Source organism: Carcharhinus amblyrhynchos, chromosome 10 (genome assembly GCF_965287045.1).
Source record: "Carcharhinus amblyrhynchos chromosome 10, sCarAmb.v2.hapA, whole genome shotgun sequence".
Lineage (NCBI taxonomy): Eukaryota > Metazoa > Chordata > Chondrichthyes > Carcharhiniformes > Carcharhinidae > Carcharhinus > Carcharhinus amblyrhynchos.
In genome coordinates, this window is record NC_137333.1 from 106422064 (window position 1) to 106447885 (window position 25822).

The 25822-nt window shown below is 45.0% G+C and overlaps 1 protein-coding gene across 3 annotated transcripts in view; it reads right to left on the reverse strand.

The window, feature by feature from the left end:
- nup98 (nucleoporin 98 and 96 precursor) overlaps window positions 1-25822 on the reverse strand; it is a 107747-nt gene that overhangs the window by 39587 nt on the left and 42338 nt on the right. For all 3 annotated transcript variants that reach the window (XM_080197732.1, XM_080197733.1, XM_080197731.1), the window contains 3 exons: window positions 25409-25549; window positions 20021-20154; window positions 13655-13845 (listed from right to left, as the gene is read on the reverse strand). In XM_080197732.1, coding sequence (XP_080053858.1) covers window positions 13655-13845; window positions 20021-20154; window positions 25409-25549 — 466 coding nt within the window. The remainder of the gene's footprint in view (window positions 1-13654; window positions 13846-20020; window positions 20155-25408; window positions 25550-25822) is intronic.

The following is a 25822-nucleotide window of genomic DNA, read 5'->3' on the forward strand; positions in this document are numbered from 1 at the left end:
TGCTTTCTTGAATTGCTGTAGTCCATGTTCTGTAGGTTGACCCATAGTGCCATTAGGGAGGGAATTCCAGGATTTTGACCCAGCGACAGTGAAGGAATGGCAATACATTTCCAAGTCAGGATGGTGAGTGGCTTGGAGGGGAGCCGGTGTTCTCATTTATCTGCTGCCCTTGTCCTTCAAGATGGAAGTAGTCATGAGTTTGGAAGGTGCTGTCTAAGAATGTTAGTAATACAATTGCACAGTACAGGGCACAGCCTTAAAATAAGGGGTGGGGTGGGGGGGGGCGGTGGGCAGTTTAGAACAGAGTTGAGGAGGAACTTCTTCTCTCAGAGGGTAGTGAATCTCTGGACTTCTCTGCCCATTAAAGTGGTGGAGGCTACCTCGTTGAATATGTTTAAGTCGCGGGTAGATAGATTTCTGATTGATAAGGGAATTAAGGGTTATGGGGAGCAGGCAGATAAGTGGAACTGATCCACTTCAGATCAGCCATGATCTTATTGAAAGGCAGGGCAGGCTCGAAGGCCTACTCCTGCTCCTATTTTTTATCTTCTTAAAGAGGCCATTTGCCCATCGAGTCTGTACTGACCACAATCCCACCCAGGCCCTATTCCCGCAACCCCATGAATTTGCCCTGCTAATATCCCTGACACTAGAGTCAATTTAGCATGGCCAATCCACCTAACCTGCACATTTTTGACCTGTGGGAGGAAACTCGCAGACACAGGGAGAATGAGCAAACTCCACATAGACAATGATCCGAGGCCAGAATTGAATCTGGGACCCTGGCGCTGAGAGGCAGCAATGCTAACCACTGTGCCACCATGCCGCCATTTGGTGAATTTGTATCTTTGGTGAATTGCTGCAGTGCATCTTCTAGATAGTACACCCTGCTGCTACTGAGTGCTCGGGGTGGAGGGATTGAATGTTTGTAGATGTGGTGCCAATCAAGCGGGCTGCTTTGTCCTGGATGGTATTAAGCTTCTTGAGTGCTGTTGGAACTGCACCCATCCAGACAAGTAGGGAGTATTCCATCACACTCCAGACGTGTGCCTTGTAGATGGTGGACAGGCTTTGGGGAGTCAGGAGGTGAGTTATTCACCACAGTATTCCTAGTCTCTGGCCTGCTCTTGTAGCCACTATTTATGTGGTGAATCCAGTTGAGTTTCTGGTCAATGGTAACCCCAAGGTGTAGCACAGGGATCAACACTGGAATCCTTATTGCTATACACATAAATGATATAGATGATAAAGTGAGAGAAATGATAAGCAAGTTTGCAGATGACAGCAAAGTTGGCAGGCACATTAATAGTGAAGGAGATTGTAGATTACAGGAAGATATAGATGGGTTGATCAGATGGGCAGAGTAGTGGCAGATGATATTTAACCCTGATAAGCGTGAGCTGCTGCACTTTGGAAGAAGTAACAAATTAAGGGCATATTGGGACAGGTGATCTTTGGGTACTTAGTCACAGATCTCTGAATGTGGCAGAGTGGGTGAGTAGGATAGATAAGAAGGCATGTTATTTTGGGTTCTGCAAGCATGGGCTGTTTGGGTACAGTCTGTATCTTGTTTTTTGTTGTGAACAGCAAGGGTCATGTTGTTTGATACAATCCGTCAGCTTTTGGAATGTACGTACCTGGCATCTAGAACGAGAAGTACACTGTTTAAAAATAAGGGGTCGCTCATTAAGACAATGATGAGGAGAATTTTTTTTTCTTTCAGACAGCCAATGTCTCTGGATTCTCTTCCTCAAAAAGCAGTAGGAGCTGAGTGAATCTGACTATTTTTAAGGCAGAGGTGGATAGATTTCTGATTAACAGGGAGGTGAAAGATTATCGGGGGGGGGGTGGTGGTGGTGATGAAAGATTATCGGGGGTGAGGAAGAGGCAGGAATGTGGGATTGAGATTGCAATCAGATCAATCATGATTTTATTGAATGGAGGAGGCGGCGCAAGGGGCCGAGTGGCCTACTACTCCTGGATCAATAATCCAGAGGCTGGGGCAATGATCTGGGGACATGGACTCAAATTTCAACATGGCAGCCAGTGGAATTTGAATTTAATAAATAAATCTGGAACAAAGAGCTCATCTCAGTAACAGTGACCATGACTACTATCACTGATTGCCACAAAAACTCATCTGCTTCACTAATGCCCTTTATGAAAGGAAACCAGTGCTAACCCACTGTGCCACTATGCCACCCCATAGTCCTGTATCAATACCCAAACTGCCCACTGTCCTTATCCTTCCTTGTGTGTGCTTGATGTCGCAATGACATCTGCACCAATTCCACACACAAACTGCACTTGTCTCCAAATCCCTCTAAGAATTTTAAATAGATCAACCTCATCACTTATTATTCACACAGAGAAAACCGTCCATAGCAGGGCATTCTGGGGACAATGAACAGCATGGTACCAACTACAGGATGAGGAGCTGCAAGCTGAGTACAGAAACTTGAGAGACAAATTAAAATGTAGTAACCTCAGGATGACTCCCAGTTTCATATGCTAGTAAGAGCAGGAACAAGAGGATAGACCAAATGAACACGTGGCTGGAGAGATGGCGAAGCTGGGAGGAACTTGGATTCTTGAAGCACTGGGACCTGTTCTGGGGAAGGTGGGACCTGTACAAACAGGGCGGGCTGCACCCAGGCAGAGCTGGGACTAATGTCCTTGCAGGGGTTTTGCTAGTTCTGTTGGGGAGTATTTAAACTAATGTGGCAGAGGATGGGATCCCAGGAGTAGAATTAGATCAGGAAAATTCAGATCAGGAAAATGGAGATAGAACATGAGCTAGTGAAAATGTAGTAACAGACTTGGATATACAGGAGAAGGAAAGTTTAAGAAGTGCCCAGCAAGGGCATCCCCCTCTGTAACTGTTGGGGGGGAGATAGTCTATCAGGGAATAACAGCATCAGCAACAAAAACAGTGGCACCACAGCTGGCTTTGTTGTTAAGCAGGGATGGACAAAGAACATAAGAAATAGGAGCAGGAGTCGGCCATCCAGCCCTTCGAGCCGGCCTTACCATTCAATAAGATCATGGCTGATCTGAAGTGGCTCAGTTCCACTTTCCCGCTTCCTCCCCATAACCCTTGATCCCCTTGCCTACCCGCGTCTTAAATATATTTAGCGAGGCAGCCTCCACCACTTCAACGGGGAGAGAATTCCAGAGATTCACCACCCTAAGTGAAGAAGTTCCTCTGTTCTAAACTGCAGCCCCCCCACCCCCCCGCCCTTTATCTTGAGGCTGTGCCCTCTAGTCCTGCTGTCCTTTGAGCAGGAAGAACCTCTCCACCTCTACCCTGTCCATCCCTTTCACCATCTGATACGTCTCAATGAGATCCCCCCTTATACTTTTAAACTCTAACGAGTACAAGCCCAGTCTATTCAGCCTCTCCTCATAGCTCAACCCCCTCAACTCTGGTATCAGCCCAGTGAACCTCCTCTGCACTCCCTCCAAGGCCAAAACATCCTTGCGCAAGTGAGGCGACCAAAACTGCACACAGTACTCCAGCTGCGGCCTCACCAGTGTCCTATACAGTTGCAGCAAGACCTCCCTACTTTTATATTTAATCCCCCTCGCTATGAAGGCCAGCATCCCATTTGCCTTCCTGACCACCTGCTGCACCTGTAGGCTGGGTTTTCGTGACTCATGCACAAGGACCCCCAGGTCCCTCTGCACCGTAGCATGCTGCAGCTTTTCACCCTGTAAGTAGTAGTCCTTCCTACTATTATTCCTACCAAAGTGGATAACCTCACACTTGCTAACATTGTATTCCATCTGCCAGGTCCCCGCCCAATTGCTCAGCCTATCTAGATCCCTCTGCAGACTTTCCACACCCTCCGCACAATTTGCTGTTCCACTTATCTTTGCGTCATCGGCAAATTTCGACACCTTACACTCGGCTCCCTCCTCCAGATCATCTATATAAATGGTAAATAGCTGAGGCCCCAGCACCGATCCCTGGGGCACTCCACTAGTCACCAACCGCCAATCCGAATAGCACCCATTGACACCCACTCTCTGCCTATTTGACAGCCAATCCCCTATCCACGCTAACACCTTACTCCCAACTCCATGCCCCCTGACCTTCTGTAATAACCTTTTGTGTGGCACCTTATCAAACGCCTTCTGAAAATCAAGAAACACCACATCCACCTGTTCCCCTCTATCCACCGCACTGGACACATCCTCAGAATTCCAATAAATTCGTCAGACACGACTTCCCCTTAACGAATCCGTGCTGTGTCTGCTCTATCAAACAATTCTTCTCAATATGCCTCGCTATTTTCTCTTTGATTACGGATTCAAGCATTTTTCCCAACTACAGACGTTAAACTAACCGGCCTATAATTCCCTGCCTTTTGCCTGCTACCCTTTTTAAACAGCGGCGTAACATTAGCCATTTTCCAATCTTCCGGCACTTCTCCGGAATCCAGAGAGGTTTGGAAAATAATCACCAAGGCGTCCACTATCACCTCTGCCATTTCCTTCAGAACCCTTGGGTGCATTCCATCCGGTCCTGGGGACTTGTCCACCATCAGTCCCTCTAGTCTGTCGAGCACTGCCTCTCTAGTAACAATGATCTCATTCAGGCCCTCCACTCCTACCATCTTTCCATCGTTAACACCCGGCAAACTATTCGCATCCTCCTCCGTGAAGACCGAAGCAAAAAAGTTATTCAAGGCCTCAGCCATTTCCTCATCCCCCACCACTAAATCCCTCCTCTCATCCTCTAAGGGTCCAACATTCACCCTAGCCAGCCTCCTCCTTTTTATATATTTATAAAAACTCTTACTATCCTTTTTTATATTTAGCGCTAGCCTAGATTCATAGTCCATCCTTCCTTTATCAACTTCTTCGTCATTCTTTGTTGATATTTAAACCTCTCCCAATCCTCTTCTCGCCCACTACTTTTAGCCACTCTAAACGCATCAGCTTTTAATTTAATACTCTCCTTTATCTCCTTCATTATTCAAAGAGGACGAGAGCAATTGTTATAGGAGACGCCTATAGTTAGGGGTGCAGACAGGCACTTCTGTGGACGTGAAAGAAACTCCAGGATGGTATGTTAACTCCCTGGTACCAGGGTCCAGAATGTCTCTGAACGGACAGAAAGCATTCTGAACGGAGAGGGTGATTAGCCAGAGGTTATGATACATATTGGTACTAATGACATAAGTAGGAAGAGTGATGAGGCCCTGCAATAGCAGTTTAGGGAGTTAGATAGAAAGTTAAAAAACAGAACCTCTAGGGTTGTAATCTCAGGATTACTCCTGTGCCACGCACTAATGAGGCTAGGAATAGGAAGATAGTGCAGCTCAACACGTGGCTAAACAGCTGGTGTAGAGGGAGGATTTCAGATATCTGGACCACTGGGGTCTCTTCTGGGGCAGATAGGCCCTGTACAAGAAGGATGGGTTGCATCTAAACTGGAAAGGCATAAATATTCTGGCCGGAAGGTTTATTAGTGTCACATGGGAGGATTTAAACTAGTTTGGCAGAGGGGTGGGATCAAAGCAAAGGTGAATTAGCTGAAGGGGAGCCAGAATGTAGGGCCAGTAAGACTCAAACAGCAGGGTGGGGTTGCTAATCAAAGCGGGTCTAGTGGACTGAGGTGCATTTGTTTCAATGCGAGAAGTGCAACAGGTAAGGCAGATGAACTTAGAACTGCAATGTTGTTACCATTACAGAGACTTGGTTAAGGGAAGGACAGGATTGGCAGGTTAACATTCCAGGATATAGATGTTTCAGGCAGCATAGAGGGAGATGTAAAAGGGATGGCGAGGGGTTGCATTACTGATTAAGGAGAATATCACAGCTGTACTCCGGGAGGACACCTCAGAGGGCTCATACAGCTGGGCAATATGGGTACAGCTCAGGAATAAGAAAGGTGTAGTCACAATGTTGGGGGTTTACTACAGGCCAGCCAACTGCCAGTGGGAGATTGAGGAAGAGATCTGTAGCAGATTTTGGCAAGATATAAAAGTAACAGGGTTGTTGCAGTGGGAGATTTTAACCAAGATATTGACTTGGATTCACTTGTAGCTAGGGGTGTGGATGGGGCAGAGTTTGTAAGGAGCACCCAGGAGGGCTTCCTGAAATAGTATGTGGATAGACCAACTAGGGAAGGGGCCATACTGGACCTGGTATGGGGGAATGAGACCGGCCAGGTGGTCAATGTTTCGGTAGGGGAGCAGTTCAGGAATAGTGACCACAATTCAGTAAGCTTTAAGGTACTGATGGATAAAGGTAAGTTTAGTCCTCAAGTTAAGGTGCTAAATTTGAGGGAAGGCGAATTACAATAATGTTAGACCAGAACTGAAGAATTTAAATTGGGGCAGATGTTTGCTTCTCTCAGTATTCTGGGGTTTATCCCATCAGGCCCTGGATACTTGTTTACCTTAATGTTTCTCAACAACCCCAATACCATCACCTTTTTGATCTCGACATGACTCAAATTATCGACACAACTTTTCCCAGACTCATCATCCACCAAGTCCTTTCCTTTGGTGAATACTGACGCAAAGTTCTCATTTAATATCTCACCCATTTCCTCTGGCTCCATGTATAGATTCCCCCCCTTGTCCTTGAGTGGGCCAACCCTTTTGCTGGCAACGCTCTTGCTCTTTATATATGTGTAAAAAGCCTGGAGATTTTCCTTAATCCTGCCAGCCAATGCTTTTTCATGACCCTTTTTAGCTCTTCATACTCCTTGCTCAAGTTTTATTTTCCTTGTATTCCACATTTGCTTCATGTGTTCCCAGCCTCCTAGCTTTGACAAATGCTTCCCTTTTCTCTGACTAAGCTCACAATACCTCTCGTTATCCAAGGTTCCCAAAACTTGCCATACTTATCCTTCATCCTTACAGGAATGTAACGGTCCTGAGTCCCTATCAACTTACACTTGAAAGACTCTCACATGCCAGATGTTGATTTGCCCTCAAACATCTGCCCCCAATCTACATTCTTCTCTTCCTGCCTAATATTGCCTTCCCCCAATTTAGCATCTTCACCTGAGGACTACACTTATCTTTATCCATCAGTACCTTAAAGCTTACTGAATTGTGGTCACTGTTTCCAAACTGCTCCTTTACTGAAACATTGTCCAGCTGGCCTGGCTTATTCCCCAATACCTGGTCCAGTACAGCCCCTTCCCCAGTTGGACTATCTACAAACTGTTTCCGGAAGCAAATTTACTGGAGTTCTATGAGGATGTGTCTAGGGCGGTGGATAGAGGACAGCCAGTGGATGTGGTCTTTCTAGATTTTCAGAAGGCGTTTGACAAAGTACCTCACAAGAGGTTACTGCAGAAGGTCGAGGGACATGGAGTTGGGGGTAGGGTGTTAGCGTGGATAGAGGATTGGTTGTCAAATAGGAGGCAGAGAGTGGGGGTCAACGGGTGCTATTCGGATTGGTGGATGGTGACTAGTGGAGTGCCCCAGGGGTCAGTGCTGGGGCCTCAGCTTTTTACCATTTATATAGATGATCTGGAGGAGGGAACCGAGTGTAGGGTGTCGAAATTTGCCTTTGACACCAAGATTGGGGGAACGGCAAATTGTGCGGAGGGTGTGGAGAGTCTGCAGAAGGATCTAGATAGGCTGGGCGAATGGGCCAGGAAATGGCAAATGGAATTTAATGTTGGCAAGTGTGAGGTGGTCCACTTTGGTAGGAAGAATGGTAGGAAGGACTATTACTTACGGGGTGAAAAACTGCAGCAGGCGACGGTGCAGAGGGACCTCGGGGTCCTTGTGCATGAGTCGCAAAAACCCAGCTTGCAGGTGCAGCAGGTGGTCAGGAAGGCGAATGGGATGCTGGCCTTCATAGCGAGGGGGACTGAATATAAAAGTAGGGAGGTCTTGCTGCAGCTGTATAGGGCACTGGTGAGGCCGCAGCTGGAGTACTGTGTGCAGTTTTGGGCGCCACACCTGCGCAAAGATATTTTGGCCTTGGAGGGAGTGCAGAGGAGGTTTACTAGGCTGATACCGGAGTTGAGGGGGTTGAGCTATGAGGAGAGGCTGAATAAACTGGGCTTGTACTCGTTAGAGTTTAGAAGAATGAGGGGAGATCTCATTGAGACGTATAAGATGATGAATGGGATGGATAGGATAGAGGTGGAGAGACTCTTCCCGCTCAAAAAAGACAGTAGGACTAGGGGGCACAGCCTCAAGATAAAAGGGGGGCGGTTTAGAACGGAGTTGAGGAGGAACTTCTTCACTCAAAGGGTGGTGAATCTCTGGAATTCTCTGCCCGTTGAAGTGGTGGAGGCTGCCTCGCTAAATATTTTTAAGACGCGGGTTGATGGGTTTTTGATAAGAGAGGGGATTAAGGGTTATGGAGAGAAAGCGGGAAGGTGGAACTGAGCAGCGACAGATCAGCCATGATCTTATTGAATGGCGGAGCAGGCTCGAAGGGCTAGATGGCCTACTCCTGCTCCTATTTCTTATGTTCTTATGTTAAGCCCTCCTGGATGCTCCTTACAAATTCTGCCCCATTCACGCCCCTAGCATTAAGTGAATCCCTGTCAACAGAGGAAATTAGTGGAGTGATAGGGATACAGCAAGATATAGATTGGTTGGAGACTTGGACAAAGAGGCGGCAGATGGAGTTTAATCTGGACAAATGTGAGGTAATGCATTTTGGAAGGTCTAATACAGGTAGGAAATATACAGTAAATGGCAGGACCCTCAAGAGTATTGACAGGCAAAAGGATCTGGGTGTACAGTACATACATCATTAAAAGTGGCAATGCAGGTGGAGAAGGTAGTCAAGAAGGCATACGGCATGCTTGCCTTCATTGGCAGGGCACTGAATTTAAAAATTGGCAAGCTATGTTGCAGCTTATAGAACCTTAGTTAGGCTGCACTTAGAATATAGTGTCCAATTCTGGTCACCACAATACGTGAAGGATGTGGAGGCTTTGGAGAGGGTACAGAAAACATTTACCAGAATGTTGCCTAGTATGGAGGGCATTAGCTATGAGGAGAGGTTGGAGAAACTTGGTTTGTTCTCACTGGAATGATGGGGGTTGAAGGGTGACCTGATAGAAGTCTACAAGATTATGAGGGGCATGGACAGAGTGGATAGTCAGAAGCTTTTTCCCCAGAGTGGAAGAGTCAATTGCTAGAGGGCACAAGTTAAAGGTGTGACGAACAAGATATGCGAGGCATATTTTTTTTTTACACAGAGAGAAGTGGGTGCCTGGAACGGTAGAGGAAGAGATACAGTAGTGACTTTTAAGGGGCATCTTGACAAATACATGAATAGGATGGGAATAGAGGGATAAGGGTAGGGGGTTTTAATTAAGTCAGGTAGCATGGTCAGTGCAGACTTGGAGGGCTGAAGGGCCTGTTCCTATGCTGTAATTTTCTTTGTTCTCAGGGGGCCACAGCTGCCACAGTGTCAGGGGTCTGGGTTCAATTTTGGCATCTGCACAGGTTTCCTCCAGGTGCTCCGATTTTCTCCTAGTCTAATGATGTGCAGATTAGGTTGATTGTGCTAAATTCACCATTGATGTTATGGGGATTTGCAGGGTAAATACATGAGGTTGTGGGGATGTGATCTGGGTGGGATTGTTGCTACTGCAAGCTCGATGGGCTGACAGGCCTCTTTCTGCACTGTAGGGATTCTCTGATTTTATCTAAGGGCAACTGATCAGGTTAAACTGTTTATACTTCAACGCAAAGAGTATTACAAACAAGACAGATGAGTTAATGGTGCAGGTAGACACGTGGCAGCAGGATGTCATTGTGGAAACCTGGCTAAAGGGGCAAAATTTGCAGTTCAGTACCCATGGTTATAGAGTCTTCAGACACAATAGAGTGGGAGTTAAAAAAGGAGGGTCATAGCACTAATAGTTAAAGAAGCAAAAGAGAAAGGATGACATACTGAATGTCAACAAGCAAGGCTTTATGGGTTGAACTTAGAAACCAAAAAAGGGGCAGTCATACTACTGACCCCCAAGTAGTCGGAGAGAGATAGAAGAACAAATATCTAGGCAAAAATCTGCCTGTGAAGAACAAGAAGGTAATACTAAGAGGAGACTATTAACTATCCCAATATCAAGTGGGATTCAAACAATACAAGGGGCACTGAGGGAGAAAAATTCCTGTAGTGTGTCCAGGAATTTTTTGCCAACCAATTAAATGACAAACCCAATGAGAGAAAATGCAATTCTACACTTTGTGGGGAACAAAGAAGGACAAGTGGCAGGAGTGATAGTTGGCAACCATATGGGGGATAATGATCACAACTGAGTTAGATTTAGCATTACCATGGAGAAGGACAGAGAAAGTAGGCTGCCTGGAAGAATACAGGTAAGTTGTAGCTGTACTGGAAGAGCATGGCTAGGGGTTCTGGAGCACAGGTCTTCAGTGCTATTGCTGGAATGTTGTCAGGGCCCACTGCCTTTGCAGTAGGTAGTGCCTTCAGTGGTTTCTTTGGCTGGAGACCGGCACCTGTGAAATTGGGGATCACTGGAGGAGGCCAAGATGGATCACCCACTCGGCACTTCTGGCTGAAGATTGCTGCGAATGCTTCAGCCTTATCTTTTTGATGTGTTGGGCTCCTCCATCAACGAGGATGGGGATATTTGTGGAGCCTCCTCCTCTACTGAATTGTTAGTTGTCCACCAGCATTCACAACTGGATGTGGCAGGACTGCAGCTTGGATCTGATCTGTTGGTTATGGGATTGCTTACTCTATCACTTGCTGTTTGGCATGCAAGTAAAACTGTTTGGTAGGTTGACACCTTATTTTTAGGTATGCTCAGTGCTACTCCCGGCACACCCTCCTGCACTCTTCTTGCAATAAACAACATTCCATTTGCCTTCCGAATCACTTGCTGTACCTGTATACTGTTTGATTCACGTACAAGACACCCAATTCTCTCTGTACCTCAGAATTCTGCAATATTTCTTCATTTAAATAACTTGCTATTCTTCTATTTTCTTGCCAAAATGGACAAATTCACATTTTTCTGCATTATACTCCATCTGTCAAATTTTTGTCCACTCACTGAGCCTTTCCATATCCACGTGCGGACTATTTATGTCCTCTTCACAAGGTATCTTTGTGATCAACAAATTTAGCAACCACATATCCTAAAAATGACTCATTTATGCAGACTCCGTACCCTATTAGTTAACTAGTCCTCTATCCATGCTTATATGTTAAACCCCCTCCCCCACAAACATGGTTGTGCGGTGACCTTTAATTTAGCATCTTGTCAAATGCCTTCTGGAAATACAAGTACACATCTACAGGTTCCCCCTTATCTCCGTTGCTTGTTATTTTTAGAGCTCCATGAGTTATACACAATTTCCCTTTCATAAAGTCACAATCATTCTAACTGTACTGAAATCTTCCAAATATCCTGTTACCTTAATAATAGATTGCAGCATTTTATCTACATCAGATGTTAGGATAACTTTCTGCCTTCCTGCTTTGAGATACGGGAGTCACATTCATTATTTTCCAGTCTGATGGGCCACTTCCAGAATCTCAGGAATTTTGGACAATGAAAACTATTCTTTCATTAGCCACGTCTTTTAAGACACTCGGATCAAGTCCATCAGGACTAAAGAACTTGCCAGCCTTTAGATGCAAACAGTCCTTTTTCTTCAGATTCATTTATTATCCTTTTCTCACATTCATGGCTTTCTAAAATCTAAAACATTACTTTTCTTTTGACTTCACACATTTCTTTAGATAAACCATGTATATCCTTTATCTTCCCATCGAGTCCATACACATTGCTGGCTTATCACCTGAATGCTTATGCACAATAAACAGCATCTGCTAGCGCTCTGCTGACCTGCCTGATTTTTGAAAGCACAGAAAAGGTTGGAAATAAGCAAGAGGCTATCGACCGGTTGTCAAATAGGAGGCAGCGAGTGGGGGTTAATGGGTGCTATTCGGATTGGCGGTTGGTGACTAGTGGAGTGCCCCAGGGGTCGGTGCTGGGGCCTCAGCTATTTACCATTTATATAGATGATCTGGAGGAGGGAACCGGGTGTATGGTGTCGAAGTTTGCCTTTGACACCAAGATTGGTGGAACGGCAAATTGCGCGGAGGGTGTGGAGAGTCTGCAGAAGGATCTAGATAGGCTGGGCGAATGGGCCAGGAAATGGCAAATGGAATTTAATGTTGGCAAGTGCGAGGTGGTCCACTTTGGTAGGAATAATGGTAGGAAGGACTATTACTTACGTGGCGAAAAACTGCAGCAGGCGACGGTGCAGAGGGACCTCGGGGTCCTTGTGCATGAGTCGCAAAAACCCAGCCTGCAGGTGCAGCAGGTGGTCAGGAAGGCTAATGGGATGCTGGCCTTCATAGCGAGGGGGACTGACTACAAAAGTAGGGAGGTCTTGCTGCGGCTGTATAGGGCATTGGTGAGGCCGCAGCTGGAGTACTGTGTGCATTTTTGGTCGCCGTACTTACGCAAGGATATTTTGGCCTTGGAGGGAGTGCAGAGGAGGTTTACTAGGCTGATGCCGGAGTTGAGGGGGTTGAGCTATGAGGAGAGGCTGAATAAACTAGGCTTGTACTTGTTAGAGTTTAGAAGAATGAGGGGAGATTTCATTGAGACATATAAGATGTTGAATGGGATGGATAGGATAGAGGTGGAGAGACTCTTCCCGCTCAGAAAGGACAGTAGGACTAGGGGGCACAGCCTCAAGATAAAAGGGGGGGGGGGGGGGTGTGGTTTAGAACGGAGTTGAGGAGGAACTTCTTCACTCAAAGGGTGGTGAATCTCTGAAATTCTCTGCCCGTTGAGGTGGTGGAGGCTGCCTCTCTAAATATTTTTAAGACACGGGTTGATGGGTTTTTGATAAGCGAGGGGATTAAGGGTTATGGGGAGAGGGCGGGAATGTGCAACTGAGCCATGACAGATCAGCTATGATCTTATTGAATGGCGGGGCAGGCTCGAAGGACTAGATGGCCTTCTCCTGCTCCTATTTCTTACGCTCTTATGAACTAAAGCGTTAAACTCTGATTCTCTCCAGAGCTGCTGCTTTTATTTCAGAGTTTGCAGCATCTGTAATATTTTGCTTTCATTTTCCTTTTTTGTGCCATCAAATTAGGAATCATATTCCTACAGTCAAATACTTCCACACTCAGCACCTGTTACCCTTCACAGGGTAACCTTAAACCCACACCTCCCAACTAAGCCTTAAATATGCATTGTTACCACATCACCAAATGTTCAAATGTGTTGGAAACATCTTTTGAGACACCACCAATACACAGACATCCAACAATGATTCTGTTGCACTTATTGTATAATTGATTATTAACTTAAAAAAATTTACCAAACACAGCCTACTAAAGGTGGCAATGGCAACCTAATGTCAATGGAATAGCAATCCAGAGGCTCAGGCCAATACTCTAAAAGCACTAATTGTCATAAAAACCCATCAGGTTCACTAATATCCTTTAAGGTCTGGCCTACATGTGACCTCAGACCAACAGCAGTGTGGCTGACTCTCAACTGCTCCTAAGGACAAATAGGAATGGGCAACAATAATCAACTACTTATCCAACATTAGCTGTTTAGACTCTGGATACAGATCAGAGATTGAGACCTCAGCATTCCATGACAGAGGTACCGAGACAGGCTGGAGACACCTCCAGGATTAAAGGTTTTTACCTGGGCAGGAAAGTGCCGTTGGATAGGGATGTAGGTTCGTCATCGTCCAATCCATCAAAGAGCTGGGATTTGGAGGATCCAGTGGCTTGCAGGGCTTTTGGACGCACTCTGGTGGCAGGACGTGGAGTCAACTTGTAGTGAGTGGGGGTCGTCAGTGCTTTCTGGGCTGCTGGATTTGTGGGTTTCAATCGCTGCCAGAAAGAAATAAATTTAATTCAAAGCATAGAAAGGGCAGTCTCAAATTTGCCCACACCTGATCTGCATGGCAACTTCATCTGCCACCTTAATTCCAAATCCAGACTCCACTACTTCCAGTTATGCAATGCTGTAATTTTAAAGTTCTTATCCTCATTTTCAAATCTATCCATAGCCTTATCCCTTCTCAATATTTCTAACCTCTTTCACCTTTCTAATTCTCAGATCTCTGCACTCCTGGCACTGTATTTCTAATTGTAATCCTTGCAACAAACCATGCCTTCAGTTGCTGAGGTTCAACAGCTCAAAATTCCTACCCTAAATCTTTGACCAAGCTTCCCTAATATATGATGACGCTCAGTGTCAAACTTTGTTTTATAAGCTCTCCTGAAAACACCCTTGAAGTTTTAGATTATTAAAGCTGCGATATAAAATGCATGCTGTTGCCTCCCAGAGACAGATTCTGAGATTTATACTATCCTTGTGTAAAAAATGCTCTGTAGATTGATTCTGAATGGCTTCATTCTAAAGTTATGATGCACCCAGTTCTGGATTCTGTCCCAGCAGAGGAAGGAGCTGTGAAATCTTGTATCAATTGAAACACTAGATACATCATTTCTGATGTGTTGCTCAGCCAGGTTGGTCTCAGTTGTTACCACTTCCCCATTTCAGTCAGAAAGGTATGGATGCGAGTCCTGAGTTACGCCCCTAGTGATTATAATCCTGATTGTGATGTTGTCTCTTATCTGTTATTTTTTGAAAGCTAGGGATGTCCAAGTATGCTCTGGTGGTGGAACAAGGGAAACCTTAGTTTAAGATGTGTTACTGTTTAGATTCAATCTTGGTCTGTGTGTCATCAGGGAGCAGGGTGGGTAAGGGGGTCTATCCACCCTGTTTCTGGCCCTGGTTCTAGTGCTTGTAAGAGATGTTTGCTTGTGGACTGGTAATTGGTCTCTATTAGTTTACTGGGGAATATGCTGGGATGATTATATGGCAGGAGGTTTATGCAATTTTTTTTCATTGTAAGCCTGATATTTATAATGGAGGATTACATTATATAGTATCCTTTAATTATGGATAACATAAATAGCACCTCAGCATGGTGGTGGGTATGGCTTTTTAAGTCATTAGTGGATGAGGAAAATCTCCTTTAGGACCAATGGTGTTGCATTTTTCTTTTGTTATTTTGGACCGTAAGAATCCTTTGTCTTCTGTGATGGTAAAGACAGTTCATGTATCCTGGAAAAGATTGACTTTTATTGCCGTTGGCATTTGTGGCATAGCTGGAGTTGGGGAAAATATTTTACTGGTGCACGTCCAAGCATGGCTGGGAATCCTGGGCTGTCGAGCCTTTCCTAGGCTGGTCTCCTATATTTCTCTTGGCTGCACAGGTTGTGAAAGTGGCTACTTAGTATTTTGGCTCCTGGAATGTATGGCAAGCACATTATTCTGTTGGAAGGTTCTTGTCTTCCCCAGAGATATCCTGACTGTGGATGTTTGGGTGACTCCTTCTTCTCCTGTTTTGTTCTGTTTGAAGCCCAGGGGTGGGGTGCATACTCATGGGCCACTGGCCCTTCTTTTTAACTGTGTTATGCTTCTATGTTTACCGTGGCTATGTAGGTTTGGACAGTTGCTACTTTGATGTCCTGTTTCCAGGCCAAGGAGAACATATCAGCGGAGGGAATAGGTTGTTGTCCATTGCTTTGGGGGTGGGGGGTAAATATTGGGGCTCTGTATTATTTGAAGAGTTTTGCTTATGCGGTTATGTGGTTCTGTTCCTAATATCCAACATGAGTGTATAATGTCAAACCTTGTTGGTTCTATGCTCTTATCCTAGTGTTCCTCTCCGAGGCGTCCTTCTGTTATCTAGATCAATGAGGAGGTGATACAGCCTTCACTTCAATACAATTGATCCCAATGGGTTTCCCTCATAGACAGGCAATGGCCTAGTGGTATCATCCAGAAACTCAGCTAATGTTCAGGCGACACAGATTCAGAATCCATCACGGCAGGTCATAGAATTTGAATTCAATAAAAAAAAATCTGGAATTAAGAATCTACTGATGACCATGAAACCACTGTGGGAAAAACACATCAGGTTCAATAATGTCCTTTAGGAAAGGATATCTGCCATCTTTACCTGGTCATAAGAACATAAGAAATAGGAGCAGGAGTAGGCCATCTAGCCCCTCGAGCCTGCCCCGCCATTCAATAAGATCATGGCTGATCTGTCGTGGCTCAGTTCCACCTTCCTGCCCTCTCCCCATAACCCTTAATCCCCTTGCCTATTAAAAACCTATCAACCCGCGTCTTAAAAATATTTAGCGAAGCAGCCTCCACCACTTCAACGGGCAGAGAATTCCAGAGATTCACCACCCTTTGAGTGAAGAAGTTCCTCCTCAACTCTGTTCTAAACTGCACCCCCTTTATCTTGAAACTGTGCTCTCTAGTCCTACTGTCCTTTCTGAGCGGAAAGAGCCTCTCCACCTCTATCCTATCCATCCCATTCATCATCTTGTACGTCTCATGAGATCTCCCCTCATCCTTCTAAACTCTAACGAGTACAAACCTAGTTTATTCAGCCTCTCCTCATAGTTCAACCCCCTCAACTCCGGAATCAGCCTAGTGAACCTCCTCTGCACTCCCTCCAAGGCCAAAATATCCTTGCGTAAGTGCGGCGACCAAAACTGCACACACTACTCCAGCTGCGGCCTCACCAGTGCCCTATACAGCCGCAGCAAGACCTCCCTACTTTTATATTCAATCCCCCTCGCTATGAAGGCCAGCATCCCATTAGCCTTCCTGACCACCTGCTGCACCTGCAGGCTGGGATTTTGCGACTCATGCACAAGGACCCTGAGGTCCCTCTGCACCGTCGCATGCTGCAGTTTTCGCCATGTAAGTAATAGTCCTTCCTACCATTATTCCTATCAAAGTGGACAACTTCACACTTGCCAACATTAAATTCCATTTGCCAGTTCCTGGCCCATTCGCCCAGCCTATCTAGATCGTTCTGCAGACTCTCTGCACCCTCCGCGCAATTTGCCGTTCCACCAATCTTGGTGTCAAAGGCAAATTTTGACACCATACACTCGGTTCCCTCCTCCAGATCATCTATATAAATGGTAAATAGCTGAGGCCCCAGCACCGACCCCTGGGGCACTCCACTAGTCACCAACCGCCAATCCGAATAGCACCCACTGACCCCCACTCTCTGCCTCCTATTTGACAGCCAATCCCCTATCCACGCTAACACCCTACCCCCAACTCCATGCCCCCTGACCTTCTGTAATAACCTCTTATGTGGCACCTTATCAAACGCCTTCTGAAAATCAAGAAACACCACATCCACCAGCTCTCCTCTATCCACCACCCTAGACACATCCTCATAGAACTCCAATAAATTCGTCAGACACGACTTCCCCTTAACGAAACTGTGCTACTACGTCTGGTCTGGCCTACGTGTGACTCCAGAGCCACAGCAATGCAGTTGACTCTCAGCTGCCCTCGGGCAATTAGGGATGGGCAATAAATGCTGACCAGCCAGCAATGCCTACAGAACACAGAACAGTACAGCACAGTGCAGGCCCTTTGGCCCTCGATGTTGTGCCAAGTTTTGTCCGAACTCAAGATCAAGCTATCCCACTTGCTATCATTCTGGAGTGCTTCATGTGCCTATCCAATAACCACTTGAAAGTTCCTAAAGTGTCCGACTCCACTATCACAGCAGGCAGTGCATACCACACCCCAACCACTCTGAGTAAAGAATCTACCTTGGACATCCCTCCTATATCTCCCACCATGAACCTTACAGTTCTGCCCCCTATTAACAGCTACATCCACCCGAGGAAATAGTCTCTGAACGTCCACACTATCTATCCCCTTATAAAGGCCTAAGTTGCCTCAAATCCTCCTCTGCTCCAAAGAGAAAAGCCTAGCTCCCTCAACCTTTCCTCATAAAACCTACCCTCCAAACCAGGCAGCATCCTGGTAAATCTCCTGTGCACTCTCTCCAATGCTTCCACATCCTTCTTATAGTGAGGTGTCCAGAACTGCTCACAAATGTGGTCTCACCTAGGTCCTGTACAATTGCAGCATAACCCCATGGCTCTTAAACTCAAACCCCTGTTAATAAACGCCACACTATAAGCCTTCTTCACGGCTCTATCCATTTGAGCGGCAACCCCAAGATCTCTGTTCCTCCACATTCCTCAGAACCCTGCCATTGACCCTGTAATCCACATTCAAATTTGTCCCACCGAAATGAATCACCTCACACTTATCAGGGTTAAACTCCATCTGCCACTTTTCAGCCCAGCTCTGCACTCTGTCAATGTCTCTTTGCAGCCTGCAAGAGCCGCCACCTCATCCACTACTTCACCAATCTTAATGTCATCAGCAAATTTACTGACCCACCCTTCAGCCCCCAAGTCATTGATAAAAATCACAAAAAGCAGGAGGACCCAGCACTGATCTCTGTGGTACACCACTAGTAACTGGTCCCCAGTCTGAAAATTTTCCATTCACCATCACCCTCTATGAGAGGACCAGTTACTTATCCAATTAGCCAAATTTCCCTTGATTCCACACCTCCTTACTTTCTTCATGAGCCTACCATGGGGAACCTTATCAAACGCCTTACTAAAATCCATGTATATGACATCAACTGCTCTACCTTCATCTACACACTTAGTTACCTCCTCAAAGAATTCAATCAAATTTGAGAGACAAGACTTACCCTTCACAAATCTATGCTATCCTGGATTAAGCTGCATCTTTCCAAATGGTCATAAATCCTGTCCCTTAGGACATTTTCCATTAATTTACCAACCAAAGTAAGACTATAATTAACAGGGTCATTCCTATTTCCTTTCTTGAAAAGAGGAACAAGATTCGCCACTCTCCAGTTGTCTGGCACAATCCCCGTGGACAGTGAGGGCCCAAAGATTAAAGCCAAAGGCTCTGCAATCTCATCCCGTGCCTCCCAAAGAATCTTCGGATATATCCCATCTGGCCCAGGGGACTTATCAACCCTCAGGTTTTTCAAAATTGCCAATACATCTTCCCTCAGAACATCTACCTCCTCCTCCAGTCTTTCAGCCTGTATCACATACTCATACTCAACATGGCCCCTCTCCTTGGTAAACACTGAAGAAAGGTCCCATTAATATTTTTAAATATCTTAGCTATAAGTAGGGTGTTGTATATGCCCGAGATAACTAGTGGTTGTCTCGACAATTCTTCTTCCAGCTGGTGGAAGATGGGTTAAACTTTCTGGCTGACGGGCTGAGCAGCATCACTAGTGTGGCTGGTTTGTAGTGAACTCCAGCATGGTGTGAGAATCCTTAGCTTATTGGCGGTTCTTTTACCTGTCTCAATATTTCTTTCTTTGGCTGTAAAGGCAAGAACAGCAGTGACTTTGAAAATCCATACTTTAGAAGGTGTGGAGATTATATTCTATGTTTAGTCTCCCTAATGAAAGGTAACTTGTTATCTCGGGCTCCAGGGATGAGTTTAGATACCTGGGCTGCATTCAAAGGCTGTGCAGCTCTACTCTTGTTGTTATTTGGTGTGTGAGAGTGTATACTGTCACACTATGTCTTGGGTTTGGAGTTGTATCTGATATTCCCATCCCTGGGATATCCTTTCACTGTTCAGAGGTTTTGGAACGCTATTTCAGGCTCTGACTAGTTGTATTTGACTCCAGAGGCTCTCTTATGCTGTGTAGCTCGTCATCTGTGGGTGAGGAGGGTGTACCATTGTGTCACATGCTCACGGTTTATCCTGTTATTCCCTCACTCTGAAATATCCTTTCATTATCCATACAGAAGTGCCGATTATAACAATAATTAATTTTAACTGATATTCCAATCATAATTATATTTGTTGGTCTTTTCTGTATGTATATGTGGAAAAATGATTATGCTGCACTGTATCAATCCTTGAGGGTAAGATGCATTGTTTGTAAAAGTGGGGAAAATCTTCCACAAAAGTATTTTTAAAATGTTACGGGGCTAAAATCCATAGCACATATTGTTGCTGCAGTAAAATCATATTATACAACTAGGAACTCGCCCACCCTCATGATGAAACAGCTGTGAATTCAGCCAGGCAAGGATTGAGTCCTGTATCATAGGCTTGTACCCAAAGAACGGCACACTGGCAGCTTACCTCCTCTTTCTTCTTTGGATCAACCATGGGATTTCTGAAGAGTGGAGAGTCTCCAAAAGGGGTGTAGGCCAAGGCATTGAGCTGCTGCTGTAACACAGCCTGCTGTGTGGCAGAGGCATTTGGGTCAGTCAGGCCTATAACAGAAGGGGAAAAATGCAAGATAAAACTAGCACAGAACGAATATACATTACAATTTTTTACTTCATTCATAGGTGGGTGTGCCCATCCTCCAAATAATTGCTTGGTTCTTTGTTCGTTCACTTTGGTCTGTAATAAACAGTCGTGACTGCATACAACCAGCCTCTGTTTGCAAAGCCAAAACAAAAATGTTCACTGTGAAATGCAATTCCGTGATTGGCCAGCATGTGTTGAACAATCCTGAGTGCACTGACAACCAACTATGATAATCAGTCGAGCTCGTCACTAGTCTCATCTACACTGACTAGTGCACATTTACACAAAAGGGACCTATTCTCTGCAAAAGGAAAAGGAACATATTTAAGTCTTGCACCTTCTTAGAATTCCCCAGGAATCTGGGGAACTGAGAGTCCCCTGCTATTTTCACTGTGGCAATATCTCAGCCGGTCTACTTGCCAATCAGCAATGTTTTCTCCTGTAACAAACCGCTAATTGTTTGAAATTTGATATTTTTGCATTTGTCCTGATGGGTGCAAGACAAAAAAACTTAAGCAACATGTCTCCATTTTCACCAATTACTGAAATTTAGTGTCTTTAATGGAGTAAAATATATACCACAGCCGACTATTAAATAAAACTGGCCACTGGCCAGAGGTAGATGTGCAGATTTATTCCAACTGTTTATGGCATATGGGTCCATTGGCTAAGCCAGTATTTATTGCTCATCCCTAACTACCCTTGAGAAGGTAGTGGTGAGCTGCCTTCTTGCACCACTGCAGTCCATGTGGTGTAGGTACACCCACAGTGCTGTTATGGAGGGAGTTCCAGGATTTTGACCCAGTGACCGTGAAGGAACAGCAATATATTCCCAAGTCAGGATGGTGAGATGCTTTGAGGTGAACTTGCAGGTGGCACTATTTCCCTATATCTGCTGCCTTTGATCTTCTAGATCGCAATGGTTGTGGGTTTGGAAGGTGCTTTCAAAGCAGCCTTCCTGCATTGTTACAGTGCATTTTGTAGGTGATACACACTGGTGCCACTGAGTATTGGTGGTGGAGGGGATGAATATTGAAGGAAGGTTGTGGAAGGAATGCCAATCAAGTGGGTTGCTTTGTCCTGGATGGTGTTGAGCTTGAGATTTGTTGGAGTTGTACTTATCCAGGCAAGTGGAGGGCAATACACGACACTCCTGACCTGTGCTGTGTAGATGGCCGACAGCCTCTGGGAGTCAGGAGAAGAGTTACTTTCTTAAAATTCCCAGCCTTTGATCTGCTCTTGTAGCCACAGTATTCACAGGTTGGTCCAGTTCAGTTTCTGGTCAATGGTAACTCTCGGATGTTGACAGGAGGATTCAGTGATAGCAATTGAGTGTCTAAAAGCAGTGATTCCCAACCTTTTCCTTTGTGCAATTACTAGATTGTCATCAAAAGCTTTAGTGAACCACAATATACACAAGCTGTTCTAAACATTTAGTTTTTACATTGCCTCTCCGTGTTAGGAGTCAAACTTGTGTATCAACGGGTATTAAAAATATAGCTATTTTTAATAGCTTATGATGCACACACTCAAATATATTGCACTGATCACAGCACATTTACCTGCAGTAAGCCTTCCGGTGGAAATGCTACGAGAAGGCTAATGTTGTTTAAAGACATCAAATGCTGGATGTCAGTTCTAGGGATGACAGACTCAAATCAGAGATCTGGTTCAACGTCAAAATTTTCCCAATATTTGCTCTTCAAGGCAACAAGCCCTGCAAATCCAGTTTTGCAAAGGTAGGCTGTAGGAAAAGGCATTAAACTTTACTGCCTTGTTGGGACAGTTCTGGACGTACCGAGGCAACTTTAAGCCAAAGATTAGTCAGGTCGTTCTGAGATTAAATCTAACTTTAAGCACTGTCACAGGACAGTTCCACAAGGTGGTCTTGCTCTGTCAAGGTAAGGCTTACAAAGATATCACCATCAAGGTTTGCAGAGGGGTCACAGATGAAGCTGTGTGTTGGGGACAGGGAGGTACTTGAGGAGCTGTTTTTCCAAATGTTGCAGGTGCTCTCTGATGTCACATTTCACACTTTTTGAAAGCTGCATTTTTTGCTGCAGCCAGAAGATTTACAGGTGTTGTAATGTGACTGCTCAAGCTGTTTGGCCACATCTTTATTTTATTGACCATCACTTCTACTTTGTCCTGTTTTATGAAAAATGTCACTGATTTTCTCTGAAGCCCAATTTGACAAGTCATTGAAAATCAGAGTTCAAACTTGAGAGGCAAGTTAAAAAACTCAACTTCATCATGCAACTTGAATAGATGTGCGAATACCTTTCTTCAGGGAGTTAACAGATGTGTGCAGAGATAGTGGATGGTGATCACTGTCCACCTTGTGGCATGGAACTGCAAATATTTGTCAATTTGCCAAGCGGATGGCCCTTGATAAAATTAACTGTTTTAATTGCTTCCTCCGAAACGGCCATAAGATTAGCAGGTCTTTGCAGTTAATGCCTCCATGTGGCTGCATTAGCCTCATCAGGACCTAATGTGCCTTTGGGTTCACCAGGAAAAATAACTGAGCGGCCCTTTTTAATGTCTGCATTGCCTATTTCTGAGGAATGGAACACCTTTGTCGTTATAGCTTTCCAGTTTGTTTCAAGTAAAGAACGAGGAAAATTACAGCTCAGGAACAGGCCTTTTGGCTCTCCAAGCCTGCGCCGACCATGCTACCCAACTGAACTACTTTGTTCACATTCACTACCCACATGCTGTGTACTGCAGGTTCAGCTAATGTTTGAATCATCTTTTAAGCCACTATTTTCTTACAATGGAGTTTTAGCTCTTTTGCATCCAGGCTTTGTGGTTTCAATGCCGGTTTCTTCCTGCTTTTGTTCAACACCGTTTCTTTACACAAGTTGTCACTTTATATGCACTGGGATATTCAGATTTATGTGACTTGTGATGTTAGCTATGTGAATGCCCCGGTCACCATGTGATTTATTTAGAAGCTCCACCTCTGCTATTCTCTGTATTGTTGGGTGCCACAGGCTTGTTAGATTGGATGCATGTCAACTGTCCAACGTATGTTGCTTTCACTTTGAGATTCTTTAGACTAAGAACACACCATTTTAACCCCCTGAAAGCTGTTCAACAGCAATGTGCAGGGCAGACCTTCCCACGTACAGTCTGCTAGGTTGAAGATGTGGATTACTTAATACTGTAATGTATGATGCAAACCACTTTCAGATATCAGTCCATATACATCAACACCTGTATTTGTGAAAACCTGGCTTTAGCTCTTTGCCTGTGGCTGCAACATATCTTTAAATTCAACATTTTCTGCTGTTGCCGCAAGTATTAGTTCCTGTAACCAAAACTCCCTCAATCTTTCCATATTGTTTTTAAAGATACCCTGTTTCGGATTCAGGGCTGTTTTTCTCAGCTCTGGAAAGTCTGGAGAATATCTCAGTTACCATTTTGAACTGAGAGAGATGCTCAGTATTCTGTAGTTATCGCTTCAGATGGATTGGGAGCGTGGAGCTGGTCATGCTGCAGAGATTGATGCTGAACTCTGATGGTCCTTTCATTAGCATCTAGAAATGCTGAACAATAACAAGTCTGGAGACAAGGTTTAGCTTCTCTTGGAGGTGAGATTTATTGACTGAAGTTCTTGGGAATTGTGGTGACTGCTGTGGTCAGTTCTGTATCTGCTTTTAGCTCATTCTCTTTTGACCTTTCAAATGATTTTCCCATTCAATCAGCTCCGCTAAGAAATGGAGCAGAGGGTCCATGTTGGATGGTTCCTCATCAGCTTCATCTGTGAACTTACTTCCACCCACTGAAAATTGGAAAACCATCTGTCTTCACTGAATTCTCCATTTTCCCAAGAATTGTGCATGTCTTTAATTTTTGAATTTAAAATTTACATCTTATAAAATTACACTTGGCATATCAGATGTACGAGTTTCAAGTATCATTTGACAGTACTTTAACCCAACAATCCTGCGGCCTGCTGTGATCTCCATTAGGCATCTCAGTCATATATATTTTGATCAGCTGAGTGATGAACAATGTTGAGGAAGTTGAGCTGTGTTGACTTATTGTTTACTTGTATGTGTGCACTGGAGGAAATAGATAAGAAATCGATTTGCCTTTAGGACTTAGTGGCCACTGATGCATCTTCAACTATACTCGTTCCTTTATCAAAAGGCTCTGCAGCTCTCGCTTCTATTCTCTGACTGCACTGATAACTTCAGGAATAATTTCTTTGATCAGGTCAAATCTCTGTGTACTTACATTCTCTGCGCTGTGCAAGATCCCACCAGTTGCATAACTCAGATCACAACTGGTTGTCTGGCCCTGCAGTGAAGATCTGCACACCTCACATCCATTCATCAGTCATCCTTTTTGAATCAGGTAGTGTGGTTTCAGTTTGCGCATGTCCCATAGACTCTGAGACACAGCTAACAGTGGCAATAAAGGCCAGCTGAGTGCTGCAGACAGGAGGAAACACCTCCATGTGAGAGGGCACAGGAGCAGGGCTTTGTAGCCCCTTCTATAGAACTAGGTGAAGTGTATTGCAATAAGCAACACCATGAGATCTGGGCACGATGGCACTGCAGCACTTGTCAAGACCAAGCTCATTCTGATATCCTTCATTATCCTGATCATAGTTCTCAAGTCTGCAGTAGAAGATCTTTCTATCTGCCCTCTTAATTGCTTCAGCAGGAATCAGAGACTCTCTCCTTGTCACACAGCACCAACGGCATGGGATACTTTGGCAACTTTTTTTCCCACTTGACATTTGTATAACTTTGTCTTCAAGAAGTGTTTGTCTATATGGGGTACACAATTGCATTCCCCCCTCGATGGACCACCTGCAGGAGCCTCGTGAACCACGGGTAGGGAACCACTGGGTGTGGAGGAAACTCAGGGCCCAGGTAGCTGAATGAAAGAGAAAATCAGGGATGTGTGATGCCAAAATTGGAGGGAGGGAACGAAATGATCTGGAAGACCAGCAATGCTGGTCAATGAGGAGCAATGCTGGACAATGAGGATAGGGAGGGAACGGCCACTGAGGAATTTGAAAGCAAGGATGAAATTTAACTGGAAGCCAACACGGATTAGTTAGGCACAGCGATGATGGGTGGATGGGGCGGATGTGACAGTGAGGGCTTGGATGGGGCAGCAAGAGTTTCAGGCGAACTGAGTTTACAATCTTGACTAAACGCAGATCACACACGCCTAGTATAAAAGGTTACTTACAGACAGGAGCCTGAGGTGTCCCGAATCCCACACCGGCATTGGCTACATTGAAGGCGCCTGCTCCAAACGTCCCTGCTCCAAGAGTGGTGCCCAGTTTGGGCTGAGTGCTGCCGAACAAGGATGTCTGCCCAGCACCCAGAGCTAAAGAAGAAAACAAAATCATTGCAAATCAAGAGGAACATAAACTGGTGGATGTGGGCAACACCGGTGTTACGTTCATACCTGCCCACTGACAGGGGATTGGGTAGGCAGGCCTGTCTGCACTTACAACAATGACGGTCTAACCACAATGCTCCAGGTGTCACAGACCACTGTCTGTTTCTCAATTTTGTATGGCCATTTAACAGAAAGGATGAGATTTGTGTGTCCTTGTTGGGTTTATTTTACTCAACTCTTACAGGGATTATGTTACTG